The 19,647-nt window shown below is 47.2% G+C and overlaps 1 protein-coding gene across 2 annotated transcripts in view; it reads right to left on the bottom strand.

The window, feature by feature from the left end:
• Positions 1-1,823: 1,823 nt before the first annotated feature.
• Positions 1,824-19,647, bottom strand: part of COX11 (cytochrome c oxidase copper chaperone COX11) — a 32,172-nt gene continuing 14,348 nt past the window's right edge. Inside the window, exons 1-4 of one of the 2 annotated variants that reach the window (XM_082272556.1) lie at positions 16,808-16,815; positions 9,840-9,995; positions 6,226-6,351; positions 1,824-2,028 (exon numbers count right to left, since the gene is read on the bottom strand). In XM_082272556.1, coding sequence (XP_082128682.1) covers positions 1,846-2,028; positions 6,226-6,351; positions 9,840-9,938 — 408 coding nt within the window. In that variant the 5' untranslated portion in view covers positions 9,939-9,995; positions 16,808-16,815 and the 3' untranslated portion in view covers positions 1,824-1,845. Of the gene's footprint in view, positions 2,029-6,225; positions 6,352-9,839; positions 9,996-16,807; positions 16,816-19,647 lie in introns of those variants that run through there. The other variant, XM_082272555.1, reaches the window with a different exon arrangement.

Below are 19,647 nucleotides of genomic sequence, written 5' to 3'. Positions count from 1 at the left end.
GAACGTCGGCTCCCGCGCGCATGCCCAGGAGGGACGTCTTTACGGGTCCGGCCAATCAGATGGCCGGAGGCCGCAAACCCGGAAGAAGGACAACCAAACATGTCACCCGTGAGAGAGGTGAGCAGTCGGCACTGCGGGGCTTCATTCTAAGATAAGTATTTCATAATGAGCTAGTATGCGATGCACACTAGCTCATTATGGGTTTGTCTTTCAGGTGTTTGTTTTAAAGAAAAAAAAATGTAAAAATCAAATTTTTTCATCATTTTAGGCCAATTTGTATTCTGCTGCTTATTTTTGGTAACAAAATCCCAATAAGTGTATTTTGATTGGTTTGCGCAAAAGTTATCGCGTCTACAAACTAGGGGAAAGATTTGTGTCATTTTTACTTATTTTGTTTGCTAGTAATGTCAGCGATCTTTTAGCAGGACTGCTACATTGCAGTGGACAGATCTGATCCCTGACAATTTTTTTTTGGGGGGGGGGGGGGGGGGAACCAGTGACGTTACTACAGTAATCAGTGATAAAAATATGCACTGTTATTGTAATAATGACACTGGCAAAGACGGGGTTAACACCAGGGGTGATCAAAGGGTTAAATGTATGCCTAGGGGGTGTTTTTTTAACTGAGGGGGATGGGCTTGTGGAATTAAGACAGAGACCTGTATTCCTAAATAGGAGGAACACAGGGGCTCTGTATTTATTCCAGAGAGAACAACGGTCTGCTGTGTTTACAACAGCAGACCACCATTCTCTTTCCACAGGGAGCGATTGCAGGTGCCCGGCGGATTTCCACAGGGAGCGATTGCAGGTACCCGGCGGATTTCCACAGGGAGCGATTGCAGGTGCCCGGCGGATTTCCACAGGGAGCGATTGCAGGTGCCCGGCGGATTTCCACAGGGAGCGATTGCAGGTGCCCGGCGGATTTCCACAGGGAGCGATTGCAGGTGCCCGGCGGATTTCCACAGGGAGCGATTGCAGGTGCCCGGCGGATTTCCACAGGGAGCGATTGCAGGTGCCCGGCGGATTTCCACAGGAAGCGATTGCAGGTACCCGGCGGATTTCCACAGGGAGCGATTGCAGGTGCCCGGCAGATTTCCACAGGGAGCGATTGCAGGTACCCGGCGGATTTCCACAGGGAGCGATTGCAGGTGCCCGGCGGATTTCCACAGGGAGCGATTGCAAGTGCCCGGCGGATTTCCACAGGGAGCGATAGCCGCTGGAACCCTGAATCAGCTTCCCCGCTGGCAAATGGTACGGCGTTTCATGCAGCTGAGCCAGCCTGCCGCAGTATATATATGCGGTGGGCGGTCGGCAAGCAGTTAAAATTTTTAAAAACAATTTATCATTTTCCTCTTCACAATTATGTGCCACTTTGTGTCGGTCTAGCACATAAAATCCCAATAAAATACATAATGTGTGGTTGTAACATGACAAAATGTGGAAGATTCCAAGGAGTATGAATACTTTTTCAAGGCACTGTGTACTGAACGACATACTTCACACCACTCTGCTCTGTTATATAATGCATATTGCTACACATCAACGGATTGTCACATTCATAGATGGTTATTTGCACCACTCAGATTTCTAAATTCCACCCCATTTCATGAACAGCACCATTTGTCTATATAATAAAACCACCACCAATAATAGTCCACCTGCTTTCCTAATATCTGCTTTGTTGCTGAATGACAAAGATCTCTGAAGAAAAGACCCACCTCTGTTTTTTGTACAATATATTTACAATAAAAAATCTATAATCTTTAAATACTTTCTCTCAATGATTAAAGGTAAACACAAATCAGTCCTTGGAAAGCAGCAGAAGTCAGTAAATCTAGTCAGAGATCAGTTATATCCTGGAACTGGAAGTTTGTGTCCCTCTTTGGCTTCAAAAAAGGTATAGGATAACATAATATTTTCCACTCCTGCCATCCTGGGGTCCTCCGCAAACTCCGGGTCAATGTAGAAGAACACAGGCATGTCCACTTCTTCATGGGGGTTCAGTCTCTGCTCTTCAAAGCAGAAGCACTAGAAAAAAATTCAACACAGGGTTATGTTAAACAGCACATCTATTCCAATAGACCTTATTTCACATGGCCTTCAGCTTGTATAAGCAGTGTGAACAGCAAGCTTTTATAAAACATTTAAAGAGCTTTAAGTAAGCTTTGTGGGTGCTTTTAAAAGTACCATTACTAATGGGAGTGCTGACTGCCACTTTAATCAAATTGCTAGCAGGCTTCAGTACTACTTGAAGCTTGTTGAAAGCCTGATGAAGCCCTCTAGTAGCATGTTTAACCAGTTCCCGACGGCTTACGTTAGATTTACTGCGGCAGGCTGGCTCGTACAGGCAGAACGACGTAGGTCTACGTAGCTCGCCTAGAAGGAGCTAGGGGGCGAGCGCACAGCGCGCTCCCACCTCCGATCGTCAGCGGGGAAGCCAGGGCGTGTGTCAGGCGGCCACCCGCGATCGCTCCCCGCTGAGAGAGAAGAACGGTCAGTTGTAAACACATATGACCGTTCTTCTCTATGAAATGATCACAGAGCACCTGTGATTCTTCTATATAGGATCACATGTCTCTATGGTCATCTCATAAGACACACCCCCCCCCCCCCCCACAGTTAGAATCACTCCCCTAGGCTCATATTTACCCCTTGATCACACATACTGTTAACCCCTTCCCTGCCAGTGTCATTATTACAGTAACAGTGCATAGTTTTAGCACTGATTACTGTAGTAATGTCACTGGTAGCCCCAAAAGTGTCAAAAATGTCAGTTAGGGGTCCGATCTGTCCGCCGCAATGTCGCAGTCCCGATAAAAATCGCAGATCGCCACCATTACTAGTAAAAAAAAATAAAATAAAAAAATAAACAAAAATGACATAAATATCTTTCCCGTAGATTGTAGGCGCGATAACTTTTGCGCAAACCAATCAAAATACGCTTATTGCAATTTTTTATTACCAAAAATATGTAGCAGAAAACAAATTGGCCTCAAATGTTAAAAAAAATTAGATTTTTAAATTTCTTTTTGGGGAATTTCATAGCAGAAAGTGAAAAATAGTATACATTTTCAAAATTATCGCTCTTTTTTTGTTAATAACGCAAAAAAAATAAAACAAACAAAAAAACAAAAAAAAAAAAACCTCGCACAGGTGATCAAATACCACCAAAAGAAAGTTTGTGGGGAAAAAAGGTCATAAATTGTGTTTGGGTACAGTGTCGCATGAGCGCGCAATTCTCCGTTAAAGTAACGCAGTGCCGAATCGCAAAATAGGGCCTGGTCATTAAGGGGGAAAATCCTTCTGCTCCAGAACTGGTTAAAGTGACAATCAGCACTCCCATTAAGATCTGCATATGACATTTCCAAACAGGAGCTGAAGGGCACTTTAACCACCTCCCACCCGGGCCATTGTACATATACGGCCGGGTGGGAGTCTCGTCCTTCTGAATGGACGTTCCGGAACGTCCTTCAGAAGGAGCGAGATCGCGCCGCCGCGGGCACGCGCAGCGGCGCGATCTCGATGTGCCTGTGTCCCTCGGACACAGCGCAACAAGATGCGTCAGGAGGGCCCTGTGATTGGCCCTCCTGATCACATGACGGCTGTGTCCAATCACAGCCGTCATGCAATGTAAATACAGCCGTTGTAACGGCTTCGATCTCTTCTCCTCCCTGACAGATCCTGTCAGGGAGGAGAAGAAGAGGATCGATACTGGAGCTGGGGTGATCAGTGAGTATTTCTAAGTACTCACTGATCACAGGGGGGGTCTGTGCTGGTAATCAGATGATTGATTACCAGTGCAGCCCTGGGGGGAGGGGATGCCACTAGAGCCACCAGGGATGCCCACCCATGACCACCAGGGATGCCCACCATGGCCACCAGGGATGGCAAACAGCCTGCCAGTAGTGCCCTCCTATCAGTGCTGCCCACCAATGCCATATATCAGTGCTGCCCACCAGTGCCCGTTATTGCCATCCACCAGTGCTGCCCACCAGTGCCCATTATTGCCCACCAGTGCTGCCTATCAGTGCCCATCAGTGCCCCCCCATCAGTGCCAATCAGTGCCGCCCATCAGTGCCGATCATTGCCACCTATCAGTGCCCACCAGTGCCGCCGATCAGTGCCCATCAGTGCTGCCTATCAGTGCCCATCAGCGCTGCCTATCAGTGCCCATCAGCGCTGCCTATCAGTGCCCACCAATGCTACATATCAGTGCTATCTATCAGTGCCACATATCAGTGTCCATCAGTGCTGCATATCAGTGCTACCTATCAGTGCCCATCAGTGTTGCATATCAGTGCCACCCCATCAGTGCCACCCCATCAGTGCCACCCCATCAGTGTCTCCTCATCAGTGCCTGTCAGTGCGGCATCATCAGTGCTCATCAGTGCAGGAAAAAACGTATCTATTCACAAAATTTTATAACCTAAACAAAAAAACTTTTTTTTTTTTTCAAACTTTTCTGTCTTTTTTTATTTGTGCACCAAAAAAGAAAAAACCTGGCAGTGATCAAATACCACCGAAAGAAAGCTCTATTTGTGGGGAAAAAATGACACAAATTTGGTTTAGGTACAATGTTGCATGACCGCGCAATTGTCATTCAAAATGCAACAGCGCTAAAAGATGAAAATTGGTCTGGGAAGGAAGGGGGTTTAAGTGCCCAGTATTGAGGTAGTTAAAGGCTTTGAGAAAGCGTTTTAAAACTTGCTAAAAGCTTTGGAAAAGATTGCATAAAGTTTCATAAAAGCTTGCGGTTCACACTGCTCTTATACAAGCTGAAGCTCTTGTGAAAATGGCAATAAGTGAAAATGGCAATAATTAAAGCTAAGTGCTAACATTAGGAACAACCTTTAGCCCTGTTAGGTGTTCTTTAGTAAAATTGACATCAATTTTAATATGTCTCCAGTATATCTTTATTTTAGCCTCCCACAATTTGCTGTGTAACAAAATATATAGATGATAAATTGGAAGGTATGCAGTGTAAACCATTCAGGCTCTGCCACATTGGACATTGCTTTTAACTAGTGATCGACCAATATCAGTTTTTCGTTTCCGATATTTTTGTCAATGCATATCGATATAGGCCGATAATTTCGTACATTTAACATTTTTTTTTATTTTTATTACTTGACAGGTACGCTTCCAGACAAATAGAGACAGGGTGCCCAAACAACCAGTGGATTAAAAGCCTGTGTACAACCTCAGCAGCTCCGATGGGCACCCCTGGGTGCAGAGTCAGATCAGTGAGAAGGCTGAAGGTGAATAATTGTATTCATGAAATCAGTCACAAACACCTGATGGTAAACGGCATAGTGGTGGAAAAAAACTACAGTTTATTGCATAAAATCAATAGAAGTTAAAAACACACACTGGTCGGATGTCGATGTGAACCCGTGTACTTGCCCCCACCACCGATGTACTGCTAGCTGGGTTTCTGGCCAGTGTCAACGTCGCCAGCAGGCGTCCATGCCGTCACAAGGATGGATGGATGCTTGATGTGACAGGGCTCCAGGGGGACCAACGGTACACAGACCGATACAGGAAACACTTGGGCCGGACAGCTGAAGCGGTGGTGGCGCAGGTGATGTCGTCACTCCACCGCCCTGGCAAGAGACAGGGAGGAAGAGCCTATGACTCCTACAGTGGAAGAGCCAATGGTCCCGTCACCATGACTCTTGCCAGTGGAGTGACGTCATGTCCTGCGCTGCCACCGCTTCAGCTGTCCAGCACAAGTGTTTCCTGTATCGGTCTGTGTACTGTTGGTCTACCTGGAGCCCTGTCACATCAAGCATCCATCAATCCTTGTGACGGCATGGACGCCTGCTGGCGACGTTGACACTGGCCAGAAACCCAGCTAGCAGTACATTGGCGGTGGGGGCAAGTACTCTGGCTCAGCCCCGACATCCGACCAGTGTGTGTTTTTAACTTCTATTGATTTTATGCAATAAACTGTGTATTTTTCCCACCACTATGCCGTATACCATCAGGTGTTTGTGACCGATTTCATTAATACAATTATTACCAGAAGCGCTCCCTAACTTCCATCCTTCTCACTCAATATCTGGAATATCGGCCAATTCTGGGAAAAGTCGATATCGGCCCTCGATAATCGGTCGATCCCTACTTTTAACCCAATGGTAACATGACTAATCCCCTTGGGAGAGCAAAGCCGAATGTTTTCCAGCTGGGGTTGATATTATGTGGTTAACCGGTTGTTTGTCTTACCTGAATCTTGTTGAAATATTGTCCTGCTTCATAGGGGATGACATTGTATGTGGAAATTCCAATGACTGGCTTATCCGTGGAGTTTTTTGCTCTATAAAATGCTAATGCAGTTTCACCCGGGACCAGCTGGATCAAGAGATTAAAACAAGTTGTTTAGAATAAACAGGAAACAATTTATATACCATCCAATGGAATAAGAAATCATTTATTTTCCTTACACACATTTCCATAGAATATTGCAGCCTTTCATCATAGGATTCTGTCATGTATAGCCTTCCTTTTTATAGTGCGTGTGTGGGTGGCTGCGGCAGAGAGACAGCGAGAGCGAGAACTGCATCCCATTACACAAATCTGCATTTCTACAAGTTTAGGGTGACCAGAATGGTCCTATATTTTCATTAAATTCACCCTACCTAAGCATGCTTTGTGACAATACAAGACTTGCTAAACACACAAAGTACTGTACATACACAAACTAGGACCACCCTACGTTTTAGCCAGGGAGAGACTAAATATGATTTACTAGTGTGTTTCAGAGGGATCCAGCATGAGATACATGGGATTTGTATTTGTTCTTAAGGTGGTAGGTTTTCTCACACTGTTGTACTCGATAATGGATTTGTGTTTTAGCATGTGAAAAAAGCAAGTACACCAAAAATAAAAGGTAATACTGTATACTTAAATGAAACATAAAATCGATGTGATGTGTTCATTTTTATAATCTACATTGATGAAAATTTTGATTTGGAGAAAGTAAGCACCCCCTACATTTATCACCACTTCAAAATCAATCAAATCAGAATTGAGTGTTCCAGATTAGGTTCCAATAGTTAAAACCCCCCATAGGGAGTACGCAAGTCTTCCATAACGTCAGATATCTAGGGTCTGGGAGTATGCAAGTCTTCCATAACGTCCGATATCTAGGGTCTGGGAGTATGCAAGTCTTCCATCAGGCCCAGCACCTGCATGCAAGTCCTGGGGGGGATGACCATTTGTTGGACAGCAGGAGGCAAATTGCAGCCTGCAATTTCTGGAGTTTGTCCAGAGGAAGGAGCACTCTGGCTAAGGCCGAGTCCAGAGTCAGGCCCAGATAGTCTAGCTTTGTGAACGGAACCAGAGCAGACTTTTGAAAATTCAGAATCCAGCCAAACTCCCGCAGAGTTCGTATTGTGATCTCCAGGTTCTCCACCGGAGCAGAGGGAGACTCCACTCGCAGAAGGAGATCTTTCAAGTAGCCCAGCACCGCAATTCCCCGTTGGCGTAAGAAAACTTGCACTGGGGCTAACACTTTTGTGAAGACCCAAGGAGCAGATGCGAGACCAAAAGGGTAACACTACAAACTGAAAATGCTCCTCCTCCACAGCAAAGTGGAGAAAACGCTGATGACTGGCACGTATTTGAATGTAAAAGTAGGCATCCTTGATAGAGGCAAGGAAATCCCTGATGCAGGGATGCCACCACAGTTCGAAGGAACGCCATTCTGAACTTCTGTACCCGCACAAAGCAATTTAGCGCCTTGAGGTCCAGGACTGGACGCACTTTGCATTCCTCCTGAGAACTGTGAACAGGCTTGAGTGAAAACCCTGAAAACGTTCCGAGGTCGGAACCGGGAAAATCACCCTATGAAGGAACAGGTCTTGTACCACCCCAAACAGGCCCTGTAAGCGATCTGGGGACAGGCGCAAGTTGGAAGGAAAAAAACCTTGCCGGGGACAACAGCGAAAACTCGATCTTGTAGCCGGACCAAATTACTTTGTGGAACCACTTGTCTCGCACCCGGGAAGTCCACGGGTCCGGAAACCAGCGAAGACATCCCCCCAACCCCGATACGGGTGAGGGTGCGCCTTCATGCAGGAGCCTTGGCCCGGGTCTGGAGAAGCCAAATCTTGGCTTGCCAGACCAGGTTCATTTGGATCCTCCAAAAGAGGCCCTGAAAGGTTTGAGCCCTTATTAGTCGACTTCTTATGAGCTGAGAAGGAGGGCCTACGTCTACGACGAGGTTTCTTGACCTTATTAGCCTGTGGAAGAAAAAAAAAAGTGCCCCCCCCCCCCCCCCCCCCCTGTGAGACCTTTAATGATGTCATCCAGGGTAGCTCCAAACAGGCGATCTCCTTGAAAGGGAAAAAGGGAAGACCAGTCAAGTCCTTTTTTAAAGTCTGATCCACAGACCAGCACTTAAACCAAAAAAAACGCTGAAGGACCACTGCCAAAACAGAGAGGCGAGCCATCAGGGGAGCCGCATCCATAGAGGCACCACAGATAAACTGCAGCCCCTGAACCAGCTGGTCCACCAGCTTGGCAAAGGCAGGGGGGAGCGGTTACCCCCTCCAGGTCACAGTGTAAGAGTTAAGCCCACTCGGTTAGAGTTTGTGACAATAGGGCAATGGTGAATAGCCGCCTCATTGCCGAACCAGCCAGAGTGTACATAGTGCAAGCCAGAGCCTTCATCTCCTGATCAGCCGGATCCTTACAGGCCGGGGACTCTTCAACCGGAATCATAGTTGCCTGTGCGGCACCACAAGGCTTACATGGCCCACGAGGGAGACCAGTCCCTCAAGGACAGATTCATGCAGGATATGGGGAGGGGGGCCCTGGTAGGAGCCCCCACCAGGTACAACCTCTCCTGCACAATCAATCATCACCTCGCCAGCGGCGCCCCCCCCCCCCATCGCCAGTTAGCGCCTTGCCCCCATCCCAGGAAAGTGCTCAGACCACCCAAATAGCCCAAGCGTAGAGGGGGGCAGGATAAGGGACATGGCGGGGGGGGTGCCTGCGGGAAGGAGGGGAACCCAAGGGTCCAACCTTCCCCAGGAGGGGCTCACGTCAACCCCAAAACCCTCTAGGGGGAGAGGGGGGGGGGACACACAACTACTCACCATACCAGGAACCAGGCAGACACCGCTCCAGACAGAACCCCTCTCCATTGAAATGGGGGGGGGGGGGGGGCGAGCTGTCAACCAGGAGGAATGCTGCGACTTGGGCCGAGACCACAGTCGTAAGCGACCTCGCGAGGCGTTTAACTTGCAGGCCAGCCCCCGTCCAGTGGGGCTGTTGCGGTCGACCTAGCGAGGAGCTGGGGGTCTGCACACGCTCACTGGCCATACTGGGGTGACCACTGGATCTAGATTATCCAGCCTGTCACCCAGTCTTGCAGTTGATTGTAGATTTTCTGCCTAGTGTCCTACTCCTGTAGGGGGCAGTATAACCCAATGGTTATGAATATCAGGAGCTGTGTCCATCAATGAACAAAAAGAGAAATTCTAATTTTCTGGAATACTGAAACTTGGGGTGTCACTAGCTGTAAGCCGTAATCATCAAAAGTAAGAGAAAAGAAAAATGCTTGAAATATATATCACTGTGTGTAACGCATCTATATAAAATATAGGAGTTTCACTTTTTGAATTGAATTTTTTAAATAAACGAACTTATTGATGATATTCTATATTTATGAAATGCACAAACACTTTTTTTTTGTTGTTGCACTTGTCGCTTTAGAATGTGGAGTTGAAAGCGCTTCACTATTTTATACAAAGTAATCTTTCCCTACTGTTAAACATTTAATTACAATGGATTCATTTTTCACACTGATGAATGATACGAGACTGAGAACTTACATAGATCTCAGACTGCTGAGGTCGGAAGTTCCAGTGCAGGCTGGCATGTACATCTGCATTAAACGTGACTTTAATGACCAGATTCTTCACGGGCTCCATAGACTCAATCTGCTCCGAGTCGTGTCCAGCCACTGCTTTTCCACCAAGACCTGTAGACTAAACCAGTACAAGTAATTAAAGAATGATACAAGCAGTCTGCATTAAAACAAAGACATAAATGAGTTACACCGGTTCTAGGAAGAGCCAGACTTTAACCAGATTACACAACCAAGCATCCTTGTTTCAGCTAAGTACATTCTACGAACGGCCTTCAGACAGTACATATCTCACCTTTGGATAATGGTTTTAGCTCTGGGCAGTAGGGAGTGTGTCAGACAGGGCATTACAGACAGTTCAGAGGTTAAATTCAGAAAGGTACCCTGAATGGGCCACCTTAAAGTGGTATTAATTGCTACATTGTAACTTCTTGAAATGACATACTGTTCTCAGTGTGTCACTGTTTTTCCAGGGCTAATCAATCACACGTGTTCACTGGATGATCGGTTACATGTGAGTTGGCGTGATAGTTGCAAGAGCCTTGCTTCCAGTGCGGCTGGGATTATCAATACTGATCATGCATTCACACTTACACAGGAGTAGAAAGACCTGTTAGATTATGTTTTTAGGGGTTTTTGTAGCATACCTAGTAGTGATCTACCGATATCGTTTTTTTATTGCCGATACCCATATTTTGGTCATCGCAAATCGGTATCGGCCGATATTTTAAGTAAATTAAAAAAAATATATATTATATTTTTTTTTTTATTATTTTTACAGGTACTCTTGCGGAGGGATCTGGGGGTCTAAAAGACTCCCCCCCCCCCCCTTCTCTGCACTTAAAAGCATTCAAAACGCCAAGTTTGGCTGTTTTGAATGCGGTCATTTTTTTGAATTAGGCGCCAGTACCCGGAAGTGACATCATTTCTGGGTTTTTACATGGAGACTCAATCAGAGCCGAATGTGTCTTTGATCGGGTGTTCTCTTCGGCGGCCGTGCAGGCTGGTTCCCTGGATCTCCTGGTGGGATGGGAGACACAGGCGAGCCGCGGAAGGGGGGAGACGTCCCGCGGAAGGGGGGGAGACGTCATCCCTCTCCTTGTAATGACAGCCAAGCGACTTCTCAACCACATCGGTTGTCATTACAAGACAGCCGACCGTCAGCTATGGAGGCCGGTACCAGGGTAATGCCTGTAGCTGCAGGTATCACTCCGGTACAGCACTTTCCCGAAATATCGGCAATATCAGTAACCTCAGGGGCCGATTCCGATATATCGGGGAAAGTGCAGATCGGCCCCTTTGCCAATAAACTGTCGTTCCTTAATACCTAGTGTCCATAACTGGTTACAGTTGGACATGGATGCAGTTGCTCACATACTGCACAGTGTGCACGTAGCCCTCAAATCATTGCTTCTGCTTGTTGGTGGTCACCACCTGCCCAGACCCTCTCTACTCTTCCAGACAAGGTCATTCAAGCCGTAAAAAGCCAATGCTGCAAGGTGAATTTTATAACTGTACAGAAAGTAATTGCACCTTTACATTTATGATCATAATGTGTGTATAGGGAAAAAAAAAAAAAAAAGTGTGTGCTTTTTATGTATACAGACCAGGCAACAAAGGGGTTGTAAAGTACAGTACATTCTAATATATTGATTGAGATTTGGTAGGTGGCAGTATAGCTGGTAGAACCACAGTAAAGAAGTACATAACCAACATTATAGAAGTAAAAGGGTAGTGAGGGGGCAATAGGGGAATGGAGAGGTATACAACCCCATTTCCAAAAAAGTTAGGATGCTGTGTAAAATCTACTAAAAACTGATTGCATGGATTTGCAAAAAACGTATAAACCCAAATTGTATTCACAATAGAAAACATATCAAATGTTTAAACTGAGACCCCCTCGGTTTTTATTCGGTCGCCCGCTACAATCTTTGGATGGGCGCTCACGCTCTAGGGTTTCGGACACAGCGTGATCCCCATTGGGGGTGTCCACTCCCCGAGGTGCTCATCCTCTCGCTTCACATGTCCTATCTCTCCAGTTCCTCACTCTGTTTGTATTGGACAAGGTGGGCCTACCCTGATTTCCCCGTGGGCATACCTATTTCTCTGGTCGTGTATGAATATTGTACTTCCAAATGGCCTATGTTATGTTCAACTCACACACGTTGCCTCCATCTTCCACGCCTTAAGCGTGAGTCTGTTATTGTTACTGTTATTTTTTCCTTCATGTAAATGTTGTGTACTAATCTGTATGTGTGAAAATTTTTCAATAAACGATTATAAAAAAAAATTAATAAAATGTTTAAACTGAGAAAATGTACCATTTTAAGAAGAAAAATATAGGCAATTTTGAAAATGATGGCAGCAATACTTCCTAAGTTAATGACAGAACAAAAAGTTGGCAAAGTGGTACTAACAACAAGGAAGAGCTGGGATAACATTATGCAACTAATTAGGTTAATTGGCAAAAGGTCAGTAACATGATTGGATATATAAAGAGCATCTTCGAGAGTCAGTGTCTCAGAAGAAAAGATGGGCAGAGGAAAAAAAAAAAAGAAAAAAGGATGGGCAGACCAATCTGTGAAAAGCTGCGTCTAAAAATTGTCCAACAATTTCAGAATAACGATCCTCAACCTAAATTGCAAAGACTTTAACCACTTGCCTACTAGGCCTATTTTTGACATTTGGTGTTTATAAGATAAAATCAGTTGTTTTTGCTAGAAAAACTACTTAGAACCCCCAAACATTATATATTTTTTTTAGCAGAGACCCTAGAGAATAAAATGGAGATTATTGTAATATTTTTTATCACACCGTATTTGCGCAGCGGTCTTCCAAACGCAATTTTTTTTGGAAAAAAATCACTTTTTTGAATTAAAAAATAAGAATCCAGTAAAGTTAGCCCAATTTTTTTCCATAATGTGAAAGATAATGTCATGCTTCAAAATTGCGCACGCTCACGGAATGGTGACGAACTTTGGTACTTAAAAATCCCCATAGGCGACATTTTTAAAAATTTCTACAGGTTGCTATCTTAGAGTTACAGAGGAGGTCTAGGGCTCAAATTATTGCTCTCGCTCTAACGATCGCGGCGATACCTCACATGTGTGGTTTGAACACCGTTTACATATGTGGGCGGGGTTTCCGTGTGCGTTCGCTTCTGCGCTCGAGCTAACGGGGACAGGACGCTTTAATTTTTTTTTTTTTTTTTACTAATTTATTTTATTTATTATTTTTACACCGTTTTTAAAAAAAAAAAAAAAAAAAAAATTGATCATTTTTATTTCTAATACAAGGAATGTAAACATTCCTTGTAATAGAAAAAGGCACGACAGGACCTCTTTTTTGTGAGATCTGGGGTCAAAAAGTCCTCAGATCTCACAAGTACACTAATAAAGATAGAAAGGGGGAAAAAAAAAAAAAAAGGGACCTTTAAGCTGGTTGCTCGGCAACGACGTTTGCCGTCGCTCCGGTCCTCCAAGACAATAGAGTCGAGTGAGGGCAAGCTTGCCCTCACTTGACATCCTGTCTGTGAGGATCCGGGACCCGATCGTTTTCCCCGCTGCCGGCGGGTCCGGTAAGCGGGGAAAAGGACCGGGACGAGGTGGGAGGGGCACCCCTTCCGCCATCCCGGAGGGTGATCTCGCGGCGAATCCGCCACTGGGACCACCCTTATCGGAAAGCCGATCTCCTGCAGTTTAAAGAAATACCAGGGTTATGGCAGCTATCTGCTGCCATAACACCGGTATTTAGCTTTAAACTCAGGACGTATATGTACTATGGGCCGGTATTGAGGTGGTAATAGTAGAACTATAGGCAAAACGTTTTTGTTTATTTTGGATAGGGCAAGGGAGGGTTATAATCCGTCAGATTTTTATTTTGCCGTCTGTGTCCCATTGCGGAAAATTCCCTTCACTGCCTGTCCCATAGCCAAAACAGAAAGTGATTGGAAATCCCTGCAAATTAAGGGAATTGCTTAGGAACCCCCAGGTCACCAGAACTAGTGTACCCATTGGAAGATTTCCCCTCTATTTGAGGATTTTCTTTTACTTTCAATGATAATGGTAAACAGGACAAGCACTCCAATTCTTCTCCGCTCTATCCAAATTCAAAAAATGTTTTGCCTTTAGTTATACTTTAAATTACATCATCACATACAGTACACAATATCATGAAGAGCTTCAGAGAATAGAAACAAAGAAGTCAGACTGAGTAGTCCATCTAGTATCTGGAGAAATTTCCGTGCACAGCATACAAAGCCAAAGCGCAATACTGGATGCCCATGATTCTGTGATAGGCATCACTGCATGGACTCACCGTCTGAACACAGATCGCCGTGCCATCCAAAAATGTAAATTATAGCTCTATCATGTAGGAAGTCAAAGTATCTGAACAAAATTCAGAAACACTGCCGTATTCTCTGGGCTAAAGGTCATATAACTACATCCCATCCGCGCTACAGCCTATATACGGCTGCAGCGCAGACTCGAATTTTCGGGAGGCCGTTTTTAAACGGCCTCCCAGAAGCAGGCTCCCCGCGCGCGTGCATCGGGGAGAATCTGTGTCGGCCGTGTCCCTTGGACACGGCCGATCACAGATCGTGGTGAATGGCCAATCACAGCGGCCATTCACCACGTGATCGGACCATCCAATGAGAGATGATCTCATATGTAAACATATGAGATCATCTCTCATCGCCGGCGCTCCTTCCTCACACGGAGCCTGCAGTGTGAGGAAGGAGGGGGAGCCTCACAGAGCTGGGGACACAGAGACATGTAATCAGGGCACTGATCACCAATGCCCTGATTACTGCAAGGTAAAAAAAACATACACACATTGCCCCCAACAGTGCCCACAGTGCCCGCCATCAGTGTCCCCCATCAGTGCCCACAATCAGTGCCCATAGTGCTGCCAGTCAGTGCCCATCAGTACCTGCTCATCTAGGCACTGATGAGCACTGACTGGCAGCACTATGGGCACTGAGTGTGGGCACTGATGGTGCTGCCCACCAGTGCTCATCAGTGCCGCCCATCAGTGCTCATCAGTGCCACCCGTCAGTGTCCATCAGTGCCACCCGTCAGTGTCCATCAGTGCCACCCGTCAGTGTCCATCAGTGCCACCCGTCAGTGTCCATCAGTGCCACCCGTCAGTGTCCATCAGTGCCACCCGTCAGTGTCCATCAGTGCCACCCGTCAGTGTCCATCAGTGCCACCCGTCAGTGTCCATCAGTGCCACCCGTCAGTGTCCATCAGTGCCACCCGTCAGTGCCCATCAGTGCCGCCTCTCAGTGCCCATCAGTGACGCCCGTCAGTGGCGCCTCTCAGTGCCCAGCAGTGCCGCCTCTCAGTGCCCAGCGTGCCACCTCTCAGTGCCACCTCTCAGTGCCCAGCAGTGCCGCCTATCAGTGCCGCCTATCAGTGCCGCCTATCAGTGCGGCATATTAGTACCTCCTCATCAGTGCCCATAAGTGCCACCTCATCAGTGCCCATAAGTGCCACCTCATCAGTGCCAATCAGTGCCACCTCATCAGTGCCACCTCATCAGCGCACATCAGTGAAGGAGAAAAATTTATTTTCAAAATTTACTCGCAGAAAATAAGAAAAACTTTTTTTTTTTTTTCAAAATTTTTTGTCTTTATTCTTTTTTTTTGTAAAAAATAAAAAACCCAGATGATTAAATACCACCAAAAGAAAGCTCTATTTGTGTGAAAAAAATGATAAAAATTTCATTTGGGTACAGTGTAGCATGACCACGCAATTGTCATTCAAAGTGTGACAGCGCTGAAAGCTGAAAATTGGCCTGGATGGGAAGGGTGTTTAAGTGCACAGAAGGCAAGTGGTTAAAATGGTCTGTTGCAATGTGGAAAGCTGTCCTGTGGGCAGATAGATTGAAATTGGACATTCTTTTTGGCATTCAGGGGCGCCCCATCCTCCTTCAAAATATAGAGAAGAACATTCCAGCTTGTTATCAGCACTTCGTTCAAAAGCCTGCATCTCTGATTGCATGGGCTGCTTACACACCTGGAAAGGCACCATCAACACTGAAAGATATATTCAGGTTTTAAAGCAGCATATGCTAAGGCAAAAATGGGACAACATTCCCAACTCCCAAAACTCCAGCAACTGGTCTCCTCAGTTCTCAGACATATACAGAATGTTGCTAAAGAAGAGGAGATGCTACACTGTGGCAAACATGGCCCTGTCCCAACTTGTTTGAGATGTGTTGTTGAAAATTATGGCAACATTACCTTATTTTTTCTTAAAATGGTACATTTTCTCAGTTTAGGCTCAGTTCACACTAGGTCGCTCCGACTTAGGGGGTGACCTGTGAAGTCCCATGCACTGCGACTTCGGCGCGACTTGCACGGACTTCATAAAATGAATGTCAATGCAAGTCGCTCCAGGTCGCCCCGAAGTAGTACAGGACCCTTTTTCTAAGTCGGAGCGACTTGTGTCGCTCCTATTAGAACGGGTCCTGTACTACACTATGGGACGCGACGGTGCATGACTTGTCAGGCTGACCAAGTTGCCTGACAAGTCGTACCAGTGTGAATGGACACTTAAACATCTGATATGTTTTCTATTTTCTATTGTGTAGAAAATATGGATTTATGAGATTTTGATTCTATGTGGCAGTGGAGGGTTTGTATGGGGATCATGGAAGGAGTAGCAGTAGAGCAGTGGGGTCAGTGTAGGAGTAGAGAAGGTACATGGCAGTCGAGGGTTGGAATGGGAATGAGGGAAGGAGTAGTTGGGTCAGTGTAGGAGTAGGAGGAAGGTACCTGGCAATAGAGGGATAGTATGGGGATCAGGGAAGAAGTAGCAGGGGAGCGGAGGGGTAAGTATCTGGCAGTAGGGCTGGTATAGGGGGGGGGTCAGGAAAGGAGTAGCGGAAGAGTAGTGAGGTCAGTGTAGGAGTAGAAGGGGACTGTACCTGGCAGTAGAGTCAGTAGAGGGGGCCAGGGAAGGAGTAGCGTTAGAGCAGTGAGGTCAATGTAGGAGTAAAAGGGGACTGTAACTGGCAGTAGAGGGTTGGTATAGTGTAGTTCTGAACCACTCCCAGATGGTTCATAACTACATTTCCCATTATGATCATGCACTCAGTGTAGCTGAGCATCATAGGAAATGTAGTTCAAAAAAATCTGGGGTGCCAAGGTTCGCCATCACAGGTATAGGGGGTCAGTGAAGGAGTAGAAGAGGACTGTACCTGGCAGCAGAAGGCAGGTATAGGGGGTCAGGGAAGGAGTAGAAGGAGGACTGTACCTGGCAGTAGAAGGCAGGTATAGGGGGTCAGGGAAGGAGTAGAAGAGGACTGTACATGGCAGTAGAAGGCAGGTATAGGGGGGGTCAGTGAAGGAGTAGAAGAGGACTGTACCTGGCAGCAGAAGGCAGGTATAGGGGGTCAGGGAAGGAGTAGAAGAGGACTGTACCTGGCAGCAGAAGGCAGGTATAGGGGGTCAGGGAAGGAGTAGAAGGAGGACTGTACCTGGCAGTAGAAGGCAGGTATAGGGGGTCAGGGAAGGAGTAGAAGAGGACTGTACATGGCAGTAGAAGGCAGGTATAGGGGGTCGGGGAAGGAGTAGAAGGAGGACTGTACCTGGCAGTAGAAGGCAGGTATAGGGGGTCAGGGAAGGAGTAGAAGGAGGACTGTACCTGGCAGTAGAAGGCAGGTATAGGGGGGGTCAGGGAAGGAGTAGAAGAGGACTGTACCTGGCAGTACAAAGCAGGTATAGGGGGGGTCAGGGAAGGAGTAGAAGAGGACTGTACCTGGCAGTACAAGGCAGGTATAGGGGGTCAGGGAAGGAGTAGAAGGAGGACTGTACCTGGCAGTAGAAGGCAGGTATAGGGGGTCAGGGAAGGAGTAGAAGGAGGACTGTACCTGGCAGTAGAAGGCAGGTATAGGGGGTCAGGGAAGGAGTAGAAGAGGACTGTACCTGGCAGTAGAAGGCAGGTATAGGGGGTCAGGGAAGGAGTAGAAGAGGACTGTACCTGGCAGTAGAAGGCAGGTATAGGGGGTCAGGGAAGGAGTAGAAGGAGGACTGTACCTGGCAGTAGAAGGCAGGTATAGGGGGTCAGGGAAGGAGTAGAAGGAGGACTGTACCTGGCAGTAGAAGGCAGGTATAGGGGGTCAGGGAAGGAGTAGAAGAGGACTGTACCTGGCAGTACAAGGCAGGTATAGGGGGTCAGGGAAGGAGTACAAGAGGACTGTACCTGGCAGTACAAGGCAGGTATAGGGGGTCAGGGAAGGAGTAGAAGAGGACTGTACCTGGCAGTAGAAGGCAGGCATAGGGGGTCAGGGAAGGAGTAGAAGGAGGACTGTACCTGGCAGTAGAAGGCAGGTATAGGGGGTCAGGGAAGGAGTAAAAGGAGGACTGTACCTGGCAGTAGAAGGCAGGTATAGGGGGTCAGGGAAGGAGTACAAGAGGACTGTACCTGGCAGTAGAAGGCAGGTATAGGGGGTCAGGGAAGGAGTAGAAGGAGGACTGTACCTGGCAGTAGAAGGCAGGTATAGGGGGTCAGGGAAGGAGTAGAAGGAGGACTGTACCTGGCAGTAGAAGGCAGGTATAGGGGGTCAGGGAAGGAGTACAAGAGGACTGTACCTGGCAGTAGAAGGCAGGTATAGGGGGTCAGGGAAGGAGTAGAAGGAGGACTGTACCTGGCAGTAGAAGGCAGGTATAGGGGGTCAGGGAAGGAGTAGAAGGAGGACTGTACCTGGCAGTAGAAGGCAGGTATAGGGGGTCAGGGAAGGAGTAGAAGAGGACTGTACCTGGCAGTAGAAGGCAGGTATAGGGGGTCAGGGAAGGAGTAGAAGAGGACTGTACCTGGCAGTAGAAGGCAGGTATAGGGGGTCAGGGAAGGAGTAGAAGAGGACTGTACCTGGCAGTAGAAGGCAGGTATAGGGGGTCAGGGAAGGAGTAGAAGGAGGACTGTACCTGGCAGTAGAAGGCAGGTATAGGGGGTCAGGGAAGGAGTAGAAGGAGGACTGTACCTGGCAGTAGAAGGCAGGTATAGGGGGTCAGGGAAGGAGTAAAAGGAGGACTGTACCTGGCAGTAGAAGGCAGGTATAGGGGGTCAGGGAAGGAGTAGAAGGAGGACTGTACCTGGCAGTAGAAGGCAGGTATAGGGGGTCAGGGAAGGAGTAGAAGGAGGACTGTACCTGGCAGTAGAAGGCAGGTATAGGGGGTCAGGGAAGGAGTACAAGAGGACTGTACCTGGCAGTAGAAGGCAGGTATAGGGGGTCAGGGAAGGAGTAGAAGGAGGACTGTACCTGGCAGTAGAAGGCAGGTATAGGGGGTCAGGGAAGGAGTAGAAGGAGGACTGTACCTGGCAGTAGAAGGCAGGTATAGGGGGTCAGGGAAGGAGTAGAAGAGGACTGTACCTGGCAGTACAAGGCAGGTATAGGGGGTCAGGGAAGGAGTAGAAGAGGACTGTACCTGGCAGTAGAAGGCAGGTATAGGGGGGGTCAGGGAAGGAGTAGAAGAGGACTGTACCTGGCAGTAGAAGGCAGGTATAGGGGGTCAGGGAAGGAGTAGAAGAGGACTGTACCTGGCAGTAGAAGGCAGGTATAGGGGGTCAGGGAAGGAGTAGAAGAGGACTGTACCTGGCAGTAGAAGGCAGGTATAGGGGGTCAGGGAAGGAGTAGAAGAGGACTGTACCTGGCAGTAGAAGGCAGGTATAGGGGGTCAGGGAAGGAGTAGAAGAGGACTGTACCTGGCAGTAGAAGGCAGGTATAGGGGGTCAGGGAAGGAGTAGAAGGAGGACTGTACCTGGCAG

This window comes from Pelophylax lessonae, assembly GCF_965119305.1.
Source record: "Pelophylax lessonae genome assembly, chromosome: 11".
Lineage (NCBI taxonomy): Eukaryota > Metazoa > Chordata > Amphibia > Anura > Ranidae > Pelophylax > Pelophylax lessonae.
This window is presented reverse-complemented; position numbering and strand designations above follow the sequence as displayed.